The following is a 20124-nucleotide window of genomic DNA, read 5'->3' as shown; positions in this document are numbered from 1 at the left end:
TTGTGGTAATCTTTCGAAAAAGCTGATGTAACCAAACGATAAAACAATTGATGCTCGAACCAGGTTTTCTTGTCTTTTGCTATGTAGAATTTCCACTTATTTAACGAGTTTACGGAATAAAGAAATGAATTTATTTTTTCAATGTTCAAATTTGATTGTATTTTAACACCTAACCAACGCCTTTACAATAAAAAATCGATTCAATCAGATGCAACCGTGTCGTCTTTGCATGGCTCAGGTATTTTCGTTGGAAAGTGTAAATGTCTAAATTTACGATCTATGTGACTTATAGTCTGTATAAATTAGCAGGTTTAGCGGGACATGTATTCGTAACCCGAAACGCCTTCGGTACGGGACTTTCTGTATAGTGCACATGGGTATCGAATGCAATCCTCGTTTTTACTTTTGAAGTTAAAATCAGAGTTTCCTCACAAAGATATTAAGTGGAGAACCACCAATTAGTTTAGTCTCTGCCTCGCATTTTGAGCGCAGTGTCACTGGATATTCGATCCATATCGGAAACCCGATATATATAAACTTTCTTTCGACTTTTCCCATTAGGGGTCGCCACAGCGGATCCTCCGCATGTTTGATTTGGCACATGTTTTACGCTGGATGCCCTTCCTAACGCAACCCTCCCCAATTTATCCGGGCTTGGGACCAGCACTGAGAGTGGCTGGGGATGGTTCCCTGACCGGGGATCGAACCCGGGTCGCAGCAGTGAGAGCGCTGCATCTTAACCACTAGACCACCAGGGGGGAAACGCGATATATATATATATATGGATGGATAAATATCTTGTACGATTTTTAAATTCAAGACAGTTTTAAAATGTAAAAATATAATTTTATTGTAAAAATTAAATATTAAATGTAAAAAGACACACCGTAATATACACATCTGTATTACCCAAATGGGGTCTAACAAATGTAAAGTAATAAAAAGGTTTTATTTTATTTATTTTTTATTCCATCAATTTAATTTGTGCCAATTTAACTGCGTACTCAATTTAATATACTGTATTTATATATATAATTGTTTATTTTTTTTATTAAGTGCATTGAATTCATTTGATTGATCCGATTTTATTTTTAGATATTTCTTCTTTTTTTTTTTTTATTAAAGCAAGCATGGATTTTATAAAAAATTGTTTAAAAAAAAAAACTAAACGCTTGATGTTCACAAATGTTAAAAATAATATTTTTCTCCCTCTAAATGTACAAAAATGTAAATTATTTTTCCCTTTTTTTTTTTTTTTTTTACATATTTATGATCATTTTTTTTTTTGAAAGAACACAGCCATCAGTGGTATTTTTTTTTAAATGTTGTTTTTATTATATTAATACCATTCTTGATACATTTGGATTAAATATGGGAAAAAAAAAATCTTTTTGGGAATTTGTAAAAAAAAATAATAATTATTAAATAAAAAACTCAAATGAAATCAGATATTATACGACTCAAAAAATGGAGGAAATAAATATGAATGAATAAATAATTCGATCGAAAGCGTTATTGTGTAAAAGACAAGGGAGAAGAAAAACGTAAATCGATTCAAAGGCTCGTGGAAGGGAATTCAGACGTCGGTGATGCAATCATGGTCACTTTCTTGCTTTTCCTACAAGGAAAAAAATTCAAAAAATGAGAACAGCGATTGCTGGAAAAAATATTGTATTTACTGTGGATTATTAATGATCACTTAGTGTTAGGATTCGAGAACTTACTCTATGGCTTGAAGTTTCCTGAGCTCCACGACCTTCTCCTTCACCCAGTTCTCTCTCCAGTGGCTGCATATGGCACCGTTGGCTGTGAAAAAGCTGCGAGGGGGATGTGCCAAATGTAAGTACATATCCAGATTCTGTATATTTCTATCCATCTTGATTCGAAAGAATACTCACATGACTGCTTTGACACATGGAGGCCTCGCCTGATGAACCATGAATCCCGTTATGGGTTCTTTGATTTTGCTGGAAGAAACCTCCTTGCAGCATACAGACTCTCTCTGAGGAGCTGAGAAGAGAACATTCTTTAGACCCGTGTATGGATTACACCAGAATATCGTATGTAAAAACAGAAATACTGCACTTACTTGCCAGCGTGATGGCAACGCAGGAGAAGACGGCGAACACGGCAAGACTTTGCATCTTCTGGCTGAAAAGCATGATGCGCTGGTTCCCAGACGGTCCTGTAAGTAGCAGGTTGAAAGTGCGAAGTGTTCTGGCTTCACATGCTCCATATCATCTTAAATAGTCTTGAAGAAAAAAAAAAACAGGAACTCCGGACGAATGCTACCGGATGGGTTCACCCATAATTGGTTAAAGAGAAGTGAACTTTTTCACAACATCAGCATTTGTGGTCGAAATGTTTTGCAATTTGTCTTGAATTCCAAGAACAGAAAAAGCCCCGGTCCTAAGGAGGGCTTTTACTGGAAAAGGGAAAGTTTGGGCCGGCCATGTGACCTGCCTCTTTTTTTCCCACCTTTCATTCAGAAATAACCATGTGGTCATCGTATCTCTTGTGTCTTTTCCAGTTTTCCAGTGAAACTCCATTTCAGATCACAATTCACTTTATGGTACATGTACACCTTGTCCTTGGACTACGTCTCCTATCAGCCACTGCACACTCATGATTCCTGCATCTTAGACAGATAGACATGTTTTTTCTACATGCTAGTTCTGGCAAGTTTTGTTACAAAATAGAATGGAATTGATCCACACTTTGCAACCGCTCCAATTTAATTAAAACTGTAAGAGAACTGAATGCCTTGAAATGATCAAAACCTGGATTTCTCATCGGAAGGTCATGAGTTCAAGTCCCTGCACCATTTGTGGATAATGGTGTCTACCAAATGCCGTAAATATAATGTCATCGAAATTTTCAAAGAAACCTTAAAAATGCATGCTCTGGCAACACTGAAACCAGAAACTTTCCAAGAAACACCAATTGTTAGCTAGGCCTGTACTTCTGCATGAACTTCCTGATATAAAAACTAATACACCTTAAATAATTCACCTTCCAGTGGTTGAAGAATAAAGAGTTATGTAAGCGAAACCCCCCAAAAAATAGCTGTGTATCTATGAACACTTTAAAACAGGTATCAATATTGTTTTTGATTTTCTGTTTATTAATCTAAGGTCTGGACTGTTCAGTGTGAGCGGCCATGTTGGTTTCACTTCACATGGTAAAACGACGGTTGACAAGATCATTTTTGTGGGTCGTAGACAGGATTAGCAATTACCATCTGAGTAATGATGAAAAGGCAATTGCACAACTGAGGTTAGTCGTAAAAAGTCGCGACTGGGTGTGGTGTTGTCGAGAATAGGTTTGCTAAACGTCTAATATTTTCCAGTAAAAGCACTAGTTGATTTTCTAATATATGAAAATTGTTCCCACATGCTATCACTCTCTAAGCATGAACACTAAAAACATTAATAAAAAAACCAATAAGTAGATAGCAGGATATATATTTGTATACGATATATGGATATATATTTTTTGGACCCTCTACCACATGTGATTTTTGAATATTCCATTCCGTATTTCATCCATATTTGCTGTTATAAAAACCTCCATACTTCTGGGAAGATGTTCCACTAGATTTAGGCTTATTCTGCTACAGGGGTGTTAATAAACGCAGGTACTGATGTAGGGTCAAGAGGCCGGGAGTGCATTTAAGATTCTAATTCATCCCAAAGGTGTTAAATAGGGTTGTCAGGCCACTCAAGATATTCCACTCCAACCCATGTAAGTATGTGATACACTGCCGATTTTTCAAGTTTTCCCACTTTCAAAGAATGGAGAGATCTGTAATTTTAATCGTAGGTACACCTCAACTGTGAGAGACAGACTCTAAAAATGAAAAATCCAGAAAATCATTGTTTTTTTTTGTTTGTTTTTTTCATCTTCTCCCGCTTATCCGTAATTCGTGTCGCGGGGGCAGCAGTCTAAGCAGATTCCCCAGACACTTCTCCGTGTCCAGGGATCGGGCTGTCAAGGCCCCTGCCTTCGACTGCTGCCCAATCCTCTCAGCACCGGTCCCTTACGGTCCCTCCTGCAGGTGGTGAGCCCTCGGGAAGGCGGCCCCACGTCGCTCTGACGTCACGGTCCTTGATTTATTTTTCTCGTAAGGGTCCCCTGGAGCATAGAGGGTTAAGGGCCTTGCTCAAGGGCCCAAGAGTGGCAGCTTGGCGATACCAGGGCTTGAACCCCTCGACCTTCCGATCGGTAACCCAGCGCCTTAACCGCTGAAGACACCACTCCCCCATTGTATATCCCCCATAAATAATTAATTTCCTTTTTATTGCATGAAATTATTTGATCACCTACCGACCAGCAAGAATTCATTCTCTCACAGACCTGTTAGTTTGTCTTTAGGAAGCCTCCTATCCTTCACTCATTACCTGTATAAATTGCACCTGTTTGAACTCGTTACCTGTATAAAAGACACCTGTCCACACACTCAATCAATCATACTCAAACCTCTCCACTATGGGCAAGACCAAAGAGCTGTCTAAGGACAATAGGGACAAAATTGTAGACCTCACAAGGCTGGGATGGGCTACAGGACAATAGGCAAAAAGCGTGAGAAGGCAACAACTTTTGGTGCAATTATTATAAAATGGAAAAAATTCAAGATGACCCTGTCTCCCTCGGACTGGGGCTGCATGCAAGATCTCGCCTTGTGGAGTAGCAATGATCCTGTAAAAGGTGAGGGATCAGCCTAGAACTACATGGAAGGACCTGGTCAATGACCTGAAGAGAGCTGGGACCACAGTCTCAAGGGTTACCATTTGTAACACATTACACCGTCATAAATTAAAATCCTGCAGCGTGGGCGAGGTCCCTCTGCTCAAGCCAGCACATGTCCAGGCATGTCTGAAGATTGCCAAAGACCATCTGGATGATTCAGAGGAGGCATGGGAGTAGGTCATGTGGTCAGATTAGACCAAAAGAGAATAATTTTGGTATAAACTCCATTTGCAGTGTTTGGAGGAAGAAGAAGGATGAGTACAATCACAAGAACACCATCCCAACTGTGAAGCACGGGGGTGGAAACATTGTGCTTTTCTGCAAAGGGGACAGGACGACTGCACCTCATTGAGGGGAGGATGGATGGGGCCATGTATCGCGAGATTTTGGGCAACAACCTCTTTCCCTCAGTAAGAGCATTGAAGATGGGTCGTGGCTGGGTCTTCCAGCATGACAATGACCCCAAACACACAGCCGGGGCAACTAAGAAGTGGCTCTATAAGAAGCATTTCAAGATCCTGGAGTGGCCTAGACAGTCTCCAGACCTAAACCCAAAAGAGAATCTATGAAGGGAGCTGAAACTCTGTGTTGAGTTCTACGATGAAAATTACAGATCTCTCCGTTCTTTGTAAGTGGGAAAACTTGAAAAATCGGCAGTGTATCAAATAAGTTTTTGCCCCACTGTAAAACATATCGTCTTGGAGCTGGCTTTGGTCACAATGGCATTGTCAAGCTGGGTCAAGGTTGGGTTTAAGTGAAGAGAAACTTGAATTTCATCCAACGACATTGTATACAATTGTGTACCCCCAAGGTTTGGGGAAGAACCACATACTGTATGGCTGGAAATGTCCTCTATGCAGTAATAAAAGATAAATACATACATAAAATAAATAAAAAAAATTAATAAAATACTATATGGATCATGGTTTGGAATAAGTTAATTGACCTGGTATATTTTCTATATTTATATTTATATAGTCTGAATTGTTCATGTTCTTAAATTTGTTTCTTTGCATGGAAAATAGTGAATATTTGTTCATTTGTCGACATTCTAACTAATGTTATTAATAATAATAATAATAATAATAATAATAATAATAATAATAATACAAATAATACAAATGCGCCCCACTTTACGAGAATTTACTTTACAAACTTTCGTGGAAATTTTAAACGGAGGGGACCCACCGCAAGCTAGCTGTCGACCGTAACGAGTCTACATGGACTGGACTAGGGCGAAAAATTTTTTTTATTAGAATATTTAAAAAATAATAATTATTACTTAATACAAAGTGTTGCATACAGTATTTCGATTCGTTTTAGTATATTTTATTGTTTATTTGATTGTATTTATAGCTCTTACATCATTAGAAGATCAATAATAAACACAGTAACAGCTAACAAATAAATTCACGATTTGCGAACGGTCATTCAAAATGTAACTCATTCGTAAGGTGGGGAGCGTCTGTAGTAATAATAATAATAATAATAATAATAATAATAATAATAATAATAATAATAATAATAATAATAAAAACAACAACACAATCCGTGCCTTTAAAGAACCTTTATTTTTTTTTATGTCTAGGCATTCTGAGGTGTTAAATTACAAAATAAATTATCAATAAATTAATTTAACAATTTGCATTTCAATTAAATTAAATTGCATACATTTTTCAATTACATTTGAAGAGACAAAAACAAGAATAAATAAATGTCAGGTTCTTCCTAATGTATAAATAAAAAAAACTATTTTAGGCACAAAAAAATTCGTACATTAAACCAATGTTTCATTTTATAAAGTGCCATTGAGTGTGTAAGTAGAGCCGGTCTCCTGGGGTGCGACTGTTGTAGTGTTCATCTTCCGGCTTTTTCTGTGAGAACGGAAAAGAAAAAAATTTACATTTTACGTAAAAAAAAAAGTAGAACAAATGTCCAAGCAAAAACAATTCAAATCAAATTTTACTTACTGAAGTAGTCTGAGCTCATTGACCTTGTTCATTACCCAGCTCTCTCTCCAGTGGCTGCACACGGCACCTGCGTCCGTATAAAAGCTGCAAGGGAAAAAAAAATACGAGCGATTGAGTAAAATCGTATGGTTTAAAAGCGACGCATCTGGACATTCGTGTAGCGTTTCGAGATTTGACTTACATCACAGCTTTGACACACGGAGGTCTTGGTTGTTGAATTTTAAACCCTGTTATGGGTATGGAGATCTTCCTGGCTGAAACCTGGCGGCAGCATGGGGACTCTTTTTCGCCTGAAATGAGAAACAAGTAAGAAAAATTAAACAACTGTGCTATAACCTATAGAATGTGTTCATCTTGACTGATATTTAACACCTAAATAAAATGTTATTGTAATATTTCCACTTACTCGCTACTGCAAGGGCGACACAGACGATGAAGGCGACGACGGCCAGGTTTTGCATCTTTAGGCTGAAATGCATGTCGAAGGTGGATTTTTTTCTCAGCTTTTCCTCGTGTCGAAGGTGCGAGTGCAGTGGCATGCAGTGTGCTGCGAACCTCTTAAGTACGCCTGAAAACAGGAAGTTACTGCTCACTCTTACTCTATTTTTGTGTCACAATAGACTCACGTCCATGGTCATCAATAATTTTGTGAAAACAAGACATTTTCTTTGTCATGTGAAGTATGACAGCCTCCTGATTTGTAAGACCTCCTGATTTGCATGTAAAAGACTTTTGGGTCTATGGCATTTTTTTTTTTATTTGATGCTATTTGGTATTTGACTTGACTTTTTTTAAAGGCAAACAATTGTATATGATGTCATCAGATATGGCACCATTTAATTTTTTTTTACTTGAAATAGAAGACTATAGAACTCAAACCCTACTGAACACCTCTTTGGGATAAATTGGAATGCTCACCTGTATATAAATACAAAAATGCTTCTAAGTGAGGCCAAATTGTAAGGAAAGTCCACATTGCATGTGCCTTCCTGTTTCACTCACATTATAGCCACTAAAAATAGTTTAAATCTTCCCCAGGCCTTCCTGGTTTCGACTCTTTTTTTTTTGTTAAAACAAAAAATAAATCATTTTTAGAAATTTGAAAGCACACACTTCTCCTGTCCTGAACACAGTCCCAGAGTGAAATCATTGACTGTTACAAATTGCCAATACTGCAAACTCTTTCAATATGAAATTCTTTGCAGAAAGCCCACACTAATGCATTTCAGTTTGTTAAGTACCAATAGAAATGTAATATAAGTCCATTTGAATTAGCTATTATTATAAAATCAATAACTCAATGAGTTCATCCTCAAGAAAAATCACACTCAGCTTCCACATGAATAATTGACATAGTATACTATATTATGATCTCAGTTTCCCAGCAGACCATTTGCTATAATGCTGAAGTGTCTAAAAAGAATAACAGTTCTCAAATGAGAAAGTATTCACGCGATAACCATATTACCCAGACACTCCACAAAGCTGACTCAATGGAAAATACAAGTGTAATCCCTGAAATCCAACAGGAATCACAGATACTTCCTTTTTTTTGGTCTGATGCGGAAGGAATTAAAAAAAAAATTTTGTTTTTCATTTGAGAATTCCCAGACTTGAAGCATGGTGATGGAGGTTCAAAGTTGTTCAAAGTAAACCTTGGCGTTTTTTTCTTTTTCTTTGTTTGTCTGGCTACTGTTATAATGGGCAAAGCAAGTCTAGAGTAATGAGATGGAAATTATGATATGGTCTATGTTTGATGGAAAAACAACAGTGCCCAGACTGAAGCATGGCGGTGGAAGCATAGCGTCCAGAGTAACCTTTGAAATCTTTGTTTGTCCAACCATGGAAATGGGAAAAAAAGAAATGGAACCAAAATCAAATATATTTTGACTTACCTTTGGTCTAAACCCAATCATGAAACAAGGTAGTAGTAAAGTGTTTAAAGTAACCCTTGGCATCTTTATTTTGCTTACCTGATTATTACGCTTCATTAGTTTAATGGGACTGTAACTAATCTAACACCATGCCTCATCATAGAGTGAAACATAGGACATCATCCCCAGACTGAAGCATGGTGGAGGCAGCACCATGTTCAGAACAACTCTTGGTACTATTGTGCTCATCATGAAACAAGGTGAAAAAACATCATCCCCAGACTGATGCATGGTGGTGGCAGCACCCTGTACCCGGTCAAGTGGTGTTAAATACTTTAACAAGGCTATATATATGCCCCCTCCTGGTATGCAAATGATCCAAAGCATATTAATTAAACAAATAACAAACAGATAAAACTACACAGTGATGAGAGTAAGAACTGCTGGTTCAGTGGCATTTCCTTTCTCCGGAGGTGGCTTCAGAACAAAAAGCAGAAGCATGTGAAAATCTGCAATAGTGCTTTTGCCGGGCTTATGCAACACATTAGGCTCATGTAAAAGGAGAATGAGTGGCTAGAATTAGCTAGATCTGGTAAAATGGCTAAAAAGAGTGTATCAGCCTGTATATACTAGGCAGCTCATGCAATCTAAGCATGTGTGTGAATAGAAATTAATGACTGAATGGATCTAGCACAGAATTTTCATTGCTAATTAAATGCCCATTTCTCATGAACTTGAAGCTTTCATTCATAAAGCTGCTTGCTGAAAATCTGACCCGCCTGCATTTGGAAACAGGAAGTGGTTATTGACTAATGTCAGTTTCTTGACAAATGGAAACTAAAAGGCAGCTATGAACAAGCGTGTTTAATGAATCACTAATATGAATGATTTCAAATCACCTTTGTGTGTGTCGTAATGGTTCATACAACATACATTGATAATGGCCTGGAAATATCTAGAAGGCTCGAGGTTGATTGAATTCAATAAACACATAAAATGCTTTAAATGCTGAGGTGCTCTAATGACTTTTGTGTCAAGGTATTAAAAATCAAGCCATAATTTGATCATTATATAATTGGTAACCAATAAATGCCTAAATAATTTAGTAAATTCAGGATTATATTGCTCTTAATCTAAAATAAATGAACTTCCTATGGACTCTTTCCACAAAGGGCAAGTGTGGTTGCAGGTTTTCAATCCAAACAAGCAATTCCACACTAAATTCAACCTGTTTAAATCTAATACATTTCATTTTCAGTGACCTATTAGGTGTTACCCTTGATTGGTTAAAATGGAAACCTGCACCCACACTGGCCCTTTGACAGCAAGTTAGAACAAAAAAGCAACCATAAAATTCTAGGTAAAACCGGTTAAATCTCCCACAGAGACGTTTGACCTGACAAACGTTTTAGATACGGCCATGCTGCAGTGAGTCGTTAATGGTGTTTTGAGTTGCACGTACGCTTCAAGAGGGAAGTAGACCACTAGAAGACGACGAGATTTCAGGAAGACGAGCTCGACCCTTGAAAATCTCGAAACTGTTGCGCATGATGATCGCCGGAGAACAATCTGCATGATCTCACTTTCGCACCCACCCTACTCGCCAGATTTGGCTCCTGCGGCCTTTGGTATCCTCCTGAAGGTGAAGATCTAGCTCAAAGGTTACTGTTTTGACACCACTGCGCCGATCCAGTGATACAGAAGGTACTTTAAAAATAAGACTTCCAGAACATATTCCAGAAGTGACAGGAACGCCGGGAGCGCTGTATTGCTGTTTAAGGGGACTATTTTGAGGGTGATAGTATGTAAGCAAAGCTAGTTTCAAAACTTTTGGATACCACCTCATAAATACATTGTTCCTTACAGCGTTTTTAGTATCCTGGCTGATTCAATATATATTTTACCTTTACTACAAGAAATGTTTGCACCTACGTAATTTCATTCTACTGAAAATGAAATAGAACAAGTAATCACTAGATCTGTTACCATGCTTGCCACCGTTTTGAGATTGCACAGATATGGTGTAAGGGAGAGGCAGGCCTTGAGAAATTGCGGCATTGCTTTTTTAAGATAAGATCTTTGACACAGCATTTAAAAAATTTTGCTTTCAGCCAGGTAGATAATTCAGCTCCTTGCAATCGCTATAGTATACAAACATGGAGGGTACATACTCCGACTCCCAATACCTATTCACACTTCCCTGGTCTGATGCTCCATCAGACAGATTCTCACTACCACACATTAAGACACACTTTCTGTGAAATTGTTTGTTCCTTCACTCTCTTGTTGCCTTTAGTCGTTTGTTTTGCCACTTTGTCACCAACAATGTTTCCATCCTTGTTTGATATTGCCTATGTTATCAATTTTGTCAATATTTCAATATTGTCAGATATTGACAATATTGAGCCATATATGCGATGATATAATAGCTAATAACGGAAATTTGTGTGCAAGGCATTTTTCATTTGCAATCTCTCTAATGCTGCTCAGACGAGACAAGAATGGGTTTTTCCTTTTCATTCTTGTTCCTTCTAAAATGTCCTTCTTTTTCAGAGTTTTACCCCAGCTCAATTATAGCTAGATCTATGTTTAGGTTAGGATTTTTGGCCCTTCGTGACAAAATTTGAAGTTGAAAAAATGTTTAATTGTGCAAAATACATATACAGAGCCAATGAAATGCAGTTAGCATATAACCAAAAGTGAATAAGTGGCCTATTCACAATCTTCTTCTTCTTCTTCTTTCGGCTTCTCCCATTAGGGGTCTCCACAGCGGATCATCCGTCTCCATACCCCTCTGACCTCTACATCTGCCTCTTTCAACCCAACCATCTGCATGTCTTCCCTCATCACATCCATAAACCTCCTCCTTGGTCTTCCTCTTTTCCTCCTTCCTGGTAGCTCCATCCTCAGCATTCTCCTACCAATATACCTCATGTCCTTCCTCTTCACATGTCCAAACCATCTCAAACTCGCCTTCCTCACCTTGTCTCCAAAACATCCTACATGCGCTGTCCCTCTAATAAACTCATTTCTGTCCATCGTCGTCACTCCCAACGAAAACCTCAACATCTTCAGCTCTGCTACCTCCAGCTCCACCTCCTGTCTTTTCCTTAATGTCTCTAAACCATACAACATCGCAGGTCTCACCACAGTCCTATAAACGTTTCCTTTTACTCTTGCAGATACCCTTCTATCACAAGTGGCCTATTTACAATAAATAGCAATATGTTAAATGAGGGTATGGTTCCATATGTAGGGGGTGGGGGTTATTTATATATATATATATATATATATATATATATATATATATATACAGTGAGGAAAATAAGTATTTGAACACCCTGCTATTTTGCAAGTTCTCCCACTTAGAAATCATGGAGGGGTCTGAAATTGTCATCGTAGGTGCATGTCCACTGTGAGAGACATAATCTAAAAAAAAAAAAAACAGAAATCACAATGTATGATTTTTTAACTATTTATTTGTTTGATACAGCTGCAAATAAGTATTTGAACACCTGAGAAAGTCAATGTTGATATTTGGTACAGTAGCCTTTGTTTGCATTTACAGAGGTCAAACGTTTCCTGTAGTTTTTCACCAGGTGTGCAAAGGGATTTTGGCCCACTCGTCCACACAGATTTTCTCTAGACCAGTCAGGTTTCTGGCCTGTCGCTGAGAAACACAGAGTTTGAGCTCCCTCCAAAGATTCTCTATTGGGTTTAGGTCTGGAGACTGGCTAGGCCACGCCAGAACCTTGATATACTTCTTACAGAGCCACTCCTTGGTTATCCTGGCTGTGTACTTTGGGTCATTGTCATGTTGGAAGACCCAGCCACGACCCATCTTCAATGCTCTAACTGAGGGAAGGGGGTTTGGTCCCCAAAATCTCGCAATACATGGCCCCGGTCATTCTCTTCTTAATACAGTGCAGTCGCCCTGTCCCATGTGCAGAAAAACACCCCCAAAGCATGATGCTTCTTCTTTCTCCAAACACGTTTAGTGGAATTATGAGCCAAAAGTTCTATTTTGGTCTCATCTGACCACATGACTTTCTCCCATGACTCCTCTGGATCATCCAAATGGTCACTGGCAAACTTAAAACGTGCCTGGACATGTGCTGGTTTAAGCAGGGGAACCTTCTGTGCCATGCATGATTTCAAACCATGACGTCTTAGTGTATTACCAACAGTAACCTTGGAAACGGTGGTCCCAGCTCTTTTCAGGTCATTGACCAGCTCCTCCCGTGTAGTTCTGGGCTGATTTCTCACCTTCCTTAGGATCATTGAGACCCCACGAGGTGAGATCTTGCATGGAGCATGTTTAGCTTCTTCCATTTTCTAAAGATTGCTCCATCAGTGGACCTTTTTTCACCAAGCTGCTTGGCAATTTCCCCGTAGCCCTTTCCAGCCTTGTGGAGGTGTACAATTTTGTCTCTAGTGTTTTTGGACAGCTCTTTGGTCTTGGCCATGTTAGTAGTTGGATTCTTACTGATTGTATGGGGTGGACAGGTGTCTTTATGCAGCTAACGACCTTAAACGGGTGCATCTAATTTAGGATAATAAATGTAGTGGAGGTGGACATTTTAAAGGCAGACTAACAGGTCTTTGAGGTTCAGAATTCTAGCTGATAGACAGGTGTTCAAATACTTATTTGCAGCTGTATCATACAAATAAATTGTTTAAAAATCATATATTGTGATTTCTGGATTTTTTTTTTTAGATTATGTCTCTCACAGTGGACATGCACCTACGATGACAATTTCAGATCCCTCCATGATTTCTAAGTGGGAGAACTTGCAAAATAGCAGGGTGTTCAAATACTTATTTTCCTCACTGTATATATATATATATATATATATATATATATATATATATATATATATATATATAATATATAAATATATAATTAATATGGGTGGAATATACAATAGTGCAATGATAAGTTATGGATGGTGCAAAGATACATAGTGGATTAAATTGAGTGTAGTATTATATTGACATTATATGATCAGCTGTTTAGCCACAGAATAAAAGCTATTTTCCAGTATGTTTGTAAGGACTCTAAGGTAGCATCTGTCTGGTGGGGAAATCATGAATAATCCATGATTGGGGTATGAGGTATCTTTAATAATGCCTCTTGCGCTTTGCAGACAACATTTCTTGTAAATGTCTTAAAAGATTGGTAGCTGAGTGCTGATGATATGTTGGGAGGTTTATCACCACCCTTTGAAGGGCTTTATGGTCCAAAGCAGGTTAAACAAATGACTTGTCGCTGGCTAAAGAGAATCTAGTGTCCAATTCAAATATACAGCCCCAACAAGAGCCATCTTCTTTCATTGCTCAAAATGAAAAGCACCAGGAGATCCCTTAAATGTGACTTTACAAGACTTGTGAAGGTGTGCTGTGGTATCTGGAAACAAGACATTAATAATCTTTTAAGTCCTGTACGTTTGTTCAGGACCTCCCACAGATGCTTGTTTGAGTTGGGATCTGGGGAATCTGGAGGCCAAGGCAACATCTTGAACTTTTGTCAGGTTTTTCACTACGCCCCTGGACAGGCTATTCTTTGTTCCCAAAATGCATTGATGAGCCTTCATGTCTGATTAGGTAACCACTTCCTGCAATAAGTATATATTTTTCTATCGACTACAGAATCCGGTGTCATGCCTATGCCTTGGGCTAAAGTTCTTTATCTGTAACATTGAAAATCCCCCCATACCATAAAAGATCCTGTAAATTTACTTCCAGTTATTTCTCAAACAGCTAAAAAAAATTTTTTTCTAATATTAAAGTAACAGAAACCAGAAAGTTTAGTATTCCTGAGAGGGGGAAAAAATGAGTACTCAGCATTTTGGACAGCACTGCAAATGTACTGAACAATTTGTCAAAACTTCTGGCAAAATTCCTTTTATTTTTTAATAAAGAAACACTTTTCAAGATATGCTTAGTCATTAAAGACCTCTGTCTCTTCAAAATGAGAAGTGGTCATTGACTAATGTGTGCATGTGAGAAGGGAACTAAGGACACGGGGAGTGTTTCATTTTCCACTTCATTCATTAATTTTCCATTCACTTCTCATTGTGGAAGTCACAGTTGCAACAAGCAGAGGTCATCCCTCTGACTTGTCTAGCCCTGACCATGAATTGCAACTTCTACTGAGGGATCCCCAGCCATTGCCAAGACTCCAGCAAGTCCTGGGTATTCCAGGGTCAAATTCGTACTCTTTGAATTAAATGGAGCTTTCCAGTCTTTTCCGGAAGGATACTACAGCTTGTTTGTCATGGACAGTGAGGCTGATATTGCCCAACATGAAAAACATGAAAAGTGCAGACAAAATAATAAAGAGAAACTGCCCAACGCTCACACCATGTTGGCCATTCTCTGCATCTTGGAGCAGTTCCCCCATCTTGCAACAGTGGCCTTGGAGGTGCCATCGGTGATTCCAACCACTTCAAGGTCTGCAGGGAGTCTGTTGTCTTTGGCATTGTTATTGATTTGGGAGATCTTGTAACATAACCCATGACCCTTGAGTCATTTTCAATGACAAGATCATCAAAGAGGACAAATTGCTCTAACCAAAAAGATATATACTAAAATGCTGGGATGAAATAGCAGATTTTTGGACCCTAGCATAATTACCATTCCAAATCTAAAGCACCCTATTTACCTAAGAGTTTACTTAGATGGTTCTGTCTCCAGGTGTTTAACTACAAAAAAACAACCCCCAGCCCTGACTCCAAGTGGTGATACCTAGTAACTGCAATCTAGACAGAGTATGTTTTGCTTTTTTTCTGCGACATTTATGAAGGTTTTTGGCATCGCAACAAAGAGGACAAATTGAAATAACTAATATATATATATATATATATATATATATATATATATATATATATATATATATATATATATATATATATATATATATATTGAAGTCATAATAGCCCTATGTGTACTTTTTTTTTTGTTAGAAAAATAGTGGAGTTCCCATGTAATTTTGCTGAGAGGTTTCATTAATCTAACCCCAGAATGGAACCTCTGGGATGTGGTTGAAATGAAAGCTTCTATTTTCTGCCCCACTTTCAGGAAGTTAAAAGTGGCAAAAAAATAAATTTCTTTTTTTATGGTGAATCATTCATGCCTACAGCACGCCACTGTCATGATTTTTTACCCAAAAAATTTGCCACCTGATGCCTGTGGGCCTTGAGATCACAACTAACTACTAGGGGATGGAACGGGTATGAAATATTCATAGTTTTAGAACTGTACAATGCCGATCTCTAGATCACAGGATCATACCGCTTCGAACTTTCAACAGAGATGACAAGGAATGATACCTAAGCTGCTGGATGAGTCCCACCAGGGTACATGAGATTACAGGAGAAAGACAGATATATTGTGTTTAAGAGAGATAACATTGCGGGAATTTAGCACTGTTGGGCACAGTTTTGCTACAAATTCAACTGGCATAAAGAAATGATCTACTTTTGCATAAAAATCTAGCATGGTATGTAGTCAAGAATTGTCCCACACTTGCAAATGTCTTTCATTATCTATTTCCTTCAGGAACATTACTATTATTAATTTGTTCTCTATTATTTGAACTAGTATTATGCTCAAATATAAAATTTTGGAAAGGGGCATTAATCCATAAAGATTTATGACTGTCCTATGCGACTAGAATACATTCATATTGATAACTGCAGCACAAGAAAATTTCCATCAGGTTGCATCACTCCACATTGTTTCTGGAATCTCATGGTCCACTATTTGCACAATTGTGTCTGTTTTCTGTTCTCAAATACCTGTAGCGCAGTAGTGACAGCCAAGCAGATGGCATTTGTTTAATTCCGGATGATGTGGACTGATTAACTGAGTCAGTAGTATGCCCTCTACCACTAATTAAACTGAGCACTTAATTGTGAAACTGTCCGTTTACTTTCACAAAAGGAACACAGTTGGCGAGTTGACGAATTCTTAGAAATGTCATTTTTACAATAATATACCGACAAAGCAAATCTGGAATCCTGACTCCCAGAATATCAGACATATGATGGTCATCCTTGTGGTAGACACTCATGAATCAGCTGTTCTTCAAACTTTAACACACTTTCTATACTATCTATATATATATATATATATATATATATATATATATGTGTGTGCACTGATTTTAGTCTTCAGTTCCTAGAAAAAACCCAATGAAATGTCAACTACAAAGTAAAACTGATTTGCTCCAGTCTGAGTCTTCAGTTTGCTTGTTGATGTATAATGCATTTTCAAAATTGATGTTTTATAAGCAGGAAAAATGGGCGAGCATAAGGATTTGAGCGACTTTTACAAACTGTGATGGCTAGACGACAGATACTGCAACTCTTGTGGTGTGTTCACTGTCTGCAGTGGTCAATATCTATTAAAATTGGTCCAAGAAAGGAACAGCGGTGAACCGGCGACAAGGTTCTAAACTATAAAAGGTTGACCAACTCCTTATTGTCAGAGAGCCGCCAGTCACGCCTCCCTCCAATGCTCACATTCTCACTCAGCCTCTCGCTTGCACTAATCACCTGCACCTGTTCCCCATTTTCCTGTTTCCTTTATAAGGTCCCCATTCCCCTTCACTCACGGTCCAATCTACCAGTTACGACCATAGATCCCCTGGACTTCCTACCTCTCTTGTTCCATATGCTTCCATGCTCCTGGATACGCTTCTAATGGAGCACTCAGTTAAAGTGTGCCATTTTGCTTTAGTCACATCTCAAATTCTCGTTTGTGTCTATCCTTGACAGTATTTTACCAGATTATTATATCGGGGAAAAATATTATGAATTTGAAAAAGGTATGAAAGAAATAATAAGATAAGAAATTCTATATTTGTGTTATTCAAAGTCGTATTGTGGTTTTCATGCCACAAACAGAAAATGTTGCCATGCACGACCAACAAGACACGAAATCCCTCCCTGAGAGAACACATTAACCGATATTAACACCATTAGTTTAGATGATGTTTTCTTATGAAGCTTCTGTTTGGGAAAAGAGGATACACAAGTGAACTCCATTCACCCTTTCTGTTTGCTTAAACCTTGTTAGCCAGCATATCACTCCTACCTGCTGCACCCATTCTTACAAGAGCGAAATATTTCAACCAGGTTGCATCATATCATATTGTAGCAGGAATCTTTCAGCCCCTATATACTGTAAACTCCATTAGATTTGTTCTGTGAATGCATATATATATTTCTTATGTTTCTTTCTTTCTGTTTTTTTTTTTACCTTAAACCTATGACTCGGGTTAAAAACTTTTGCAAGGAAATTGTACACGATGATCAGCTTTTTCGAGAGACAGTCATGGGTTTGTTTAACTGAAAAAAAATGAGAAGCGAACCTAATGAGATCAGCTGCTATATTAAGCATTACCATAAAATAGAGAAGCGTGACCGTTCCATAGAAGAAATAAAAAAATAAAAAAACATCAATTGTCAAATAATTTTATCACAATGAATAAGTAATGTAGTGGGCAAAAGTTTGTGCACGCCTGTATTTAAAATTTCTATCTGCTAATTGATCATTGTATTCCACATTCAGTCCCCATTTGCTGTTATAAAGACCTCCATTCTTCTTGGAATGTGTAGGTTTTGGAGTGTGGAGATTTGAGATTTATTCAGCCACATGGGTGGTATGTTAGTAAAGTCAGTTACTGATGTAATGTGAGGTGAGGAGGCCTGGGGTTTTTGTGTTACCAAAATTGTGGAACCAGAATCGAATGTCCCAATACTTTTGTCGCTATAGTGTACATCATATAAAACCTTAAGGTCCTCATAAAAAGAAATCAGTATTGCATAACTATGCAAAAGATTACTTGTATTTAAAAACCAAATAGATGCTTTTACATCCTTGACAGACCTTCTTAGGATCTGCAGCTAGAGGGCGCCGTGAGCAAATGGTTCTGAGGCAACAGAACAGTCAACACGGCATCTTTACATACGAGGACATGCATAATCCCAAAAACAATAAAAAACAAATAGTTGTCTCGTTCATTTAGACATTTCATTCGATCGTAAAAGGTTTTTCGACCGTACCAGAAGAAGAATATCACAGTGAAACGTGTTTTTTATTGTTGCATCAAATAAATTCAACTGGCAGCAAAAAAAAAAAACAGTATAGAATCCCGAGGTGGCCCAGTCACAGGAAGTGTGGTTGGTATGAAAGCTTCCACTTTCTGTTCCGCTTTGCTATGAACTCGGAGAGATTGCATTTTTGGTGAACCCACACGTCAACTGGCCACGTTTTAGCGCTCCCGTGTGCGATCTGATGTATATATTTAGCCCGAAGCACTGTATGAATTTAACATGTCGAGTAGGAGTTCTGGAACTAGGTCAGAAATGTGGTGTCTCGCTACGGCTTGTAGGAAAGTGCAGCTTTCAGATCAGTTGCATGTTGTAAATGTAATAAGAAGTCTACTATATTGAAAAAAATATTGGGACACCTGACTTTTTCCAGCCATATGTGGTTCTTCTTCAGACTGTTACCACAAAGTTGGAAGTACACAATTTTTATTAAGTATATATACTGTATAAACCATATATAACACCATTTGGATTAATTGTTCACGCCGACTGCACCCCAGGTTTTCTCACCTCACCTACATTAGTATCTGACTTTACTAACACCCTTGTGGCTGAATATTTTTTTGACAGTAAATCATAGATAACGTCAACAATCAAATATTTGCTATTTTTCAGACACAATTGGATAATATATGTAATCTGAGCGTTAGAAGGTTTTCCACCCCAGGTAAGTTCATTTTTCAATCTGTCTGGTCACAAGGGAGAAACGTAAACGTGGTGCAAAGGCAACTGCTATAAAATGTTGTAAATGTGTTTCAGGCAATTGCTGACAACCTTTGAGAACTCCACCTTCATACTATAGCCTACAAATATGGCCACCAGGAACTACACTTCCCAACAACAGCTTTACACAAACCAAGTAGCAACATTCACATTATACAATTATAAGTGGTGAAGGTAATAACACCGATTATCTCTTCATCATGGCGCCTGCTAGTGGGTGGGATTTATATTCTTGCTAAACTATGACATCATGAATCCTCAGTGTTTTACATAATTGCTCATTCTTATCAATTTTATGCATTTGGCAAAAAGGTATTATGGTCTGATGAGACCATAAATTAAACTGTTAAAATGTTTGGCAAAAGGCAAACACAACACACCACCCAAAAACACATCCTGGTGGGGCAGCATTATATTGTGTGGATATTCTGTCAAGTGGTGCCGGGCCGCACAGAAAGAATACATAACTTGCATTATTCCCATTTTATTTATTATCTGATTCTGAACGTTTTTACTTTGGAAAATTACCGGATTCTCTCCGCCACATCTGTCTATGACTTACTCTTGATGCATGTCAAGGTGCTTCCCTCGGTCACATGTCTTACCTCCATCCGCTACCTTCTTAAAGGGGCTGGTCTGGGCGCTAAGACATAATACATTACTGCTAAATTCAAACCCCAAGCGAGCAAA

At 38.0% G+C, this 20124-nt stretch overlaps 2 protein-coding genes across 2 annotated transcripts; both read right to left on the bottom strand.

Annotated features, from left to right (window-relative positions):
- Positions 1-1311: 1311 nt before the first annotated feature.
- LOC310726378 (uncharacterized protein) lies at positions 1312-2247 on the bottom strand. Its single transcript, XM_083541899.1, has 4 exons — positions 2090-2247; positions 1899-2010; positions 1725-1817; positions 1312-1618 (listed from the first exon to the last, which is right to left on the bottom strand). Exons 1-4 carry the CDS (start codon positions 2160-2162, stop codon positions 1555-1557), a joined length of 342 nt encoding a protein of 113 aa, XP_083398025.1. The 5' UTR covers positions 2163-2247; the 3' UTR covers positions 1312-1554.
- A 4054-nt stretch (positions 2248-6301) lies between these two features.
- LOC310726954 (uncharacterized protein) lies at positions 6302-7273 on the bottom strand. The gene is made up of 4 exons (XM_083542975.1): positions 7126-7273; positions 6901-7009; positions 6720-6803; positions 6302-6623 (listed from the first exon to the last, which is right to left on the bottom strand). Exons 1-4 carry the CDS (start codon positions 7256-7258, stop codon positions 6545-6547), a joined length of 405 nt encoding a protein of 134 aa, XP_083399101.1. The 5' UTR covers positions 7259-7273; the 3' UTR covers positions 6302-6544.
- Positions 7274-20124: the final 12851 nt, after the last annotated feature.

The sequence above is a fragment of the Silurus aristotelis genome (assembly GCF_946808225.1).
Source record: "Silurus aristotelis genome assembly, chromosome: 5".
Classification (NCBI taxonomy): domain Eukaryota; kingdom Metazoa; phylum Chordata; class Actinopteri; order Siluriformes; family Siluridae; genus Silurus; species Silurus aristotelis.
The sequence above is the reverse complement of the archived record's forward strand: the minus strand, read 5'-3'. Positions and strand labels throughout refer to the sequence as shown.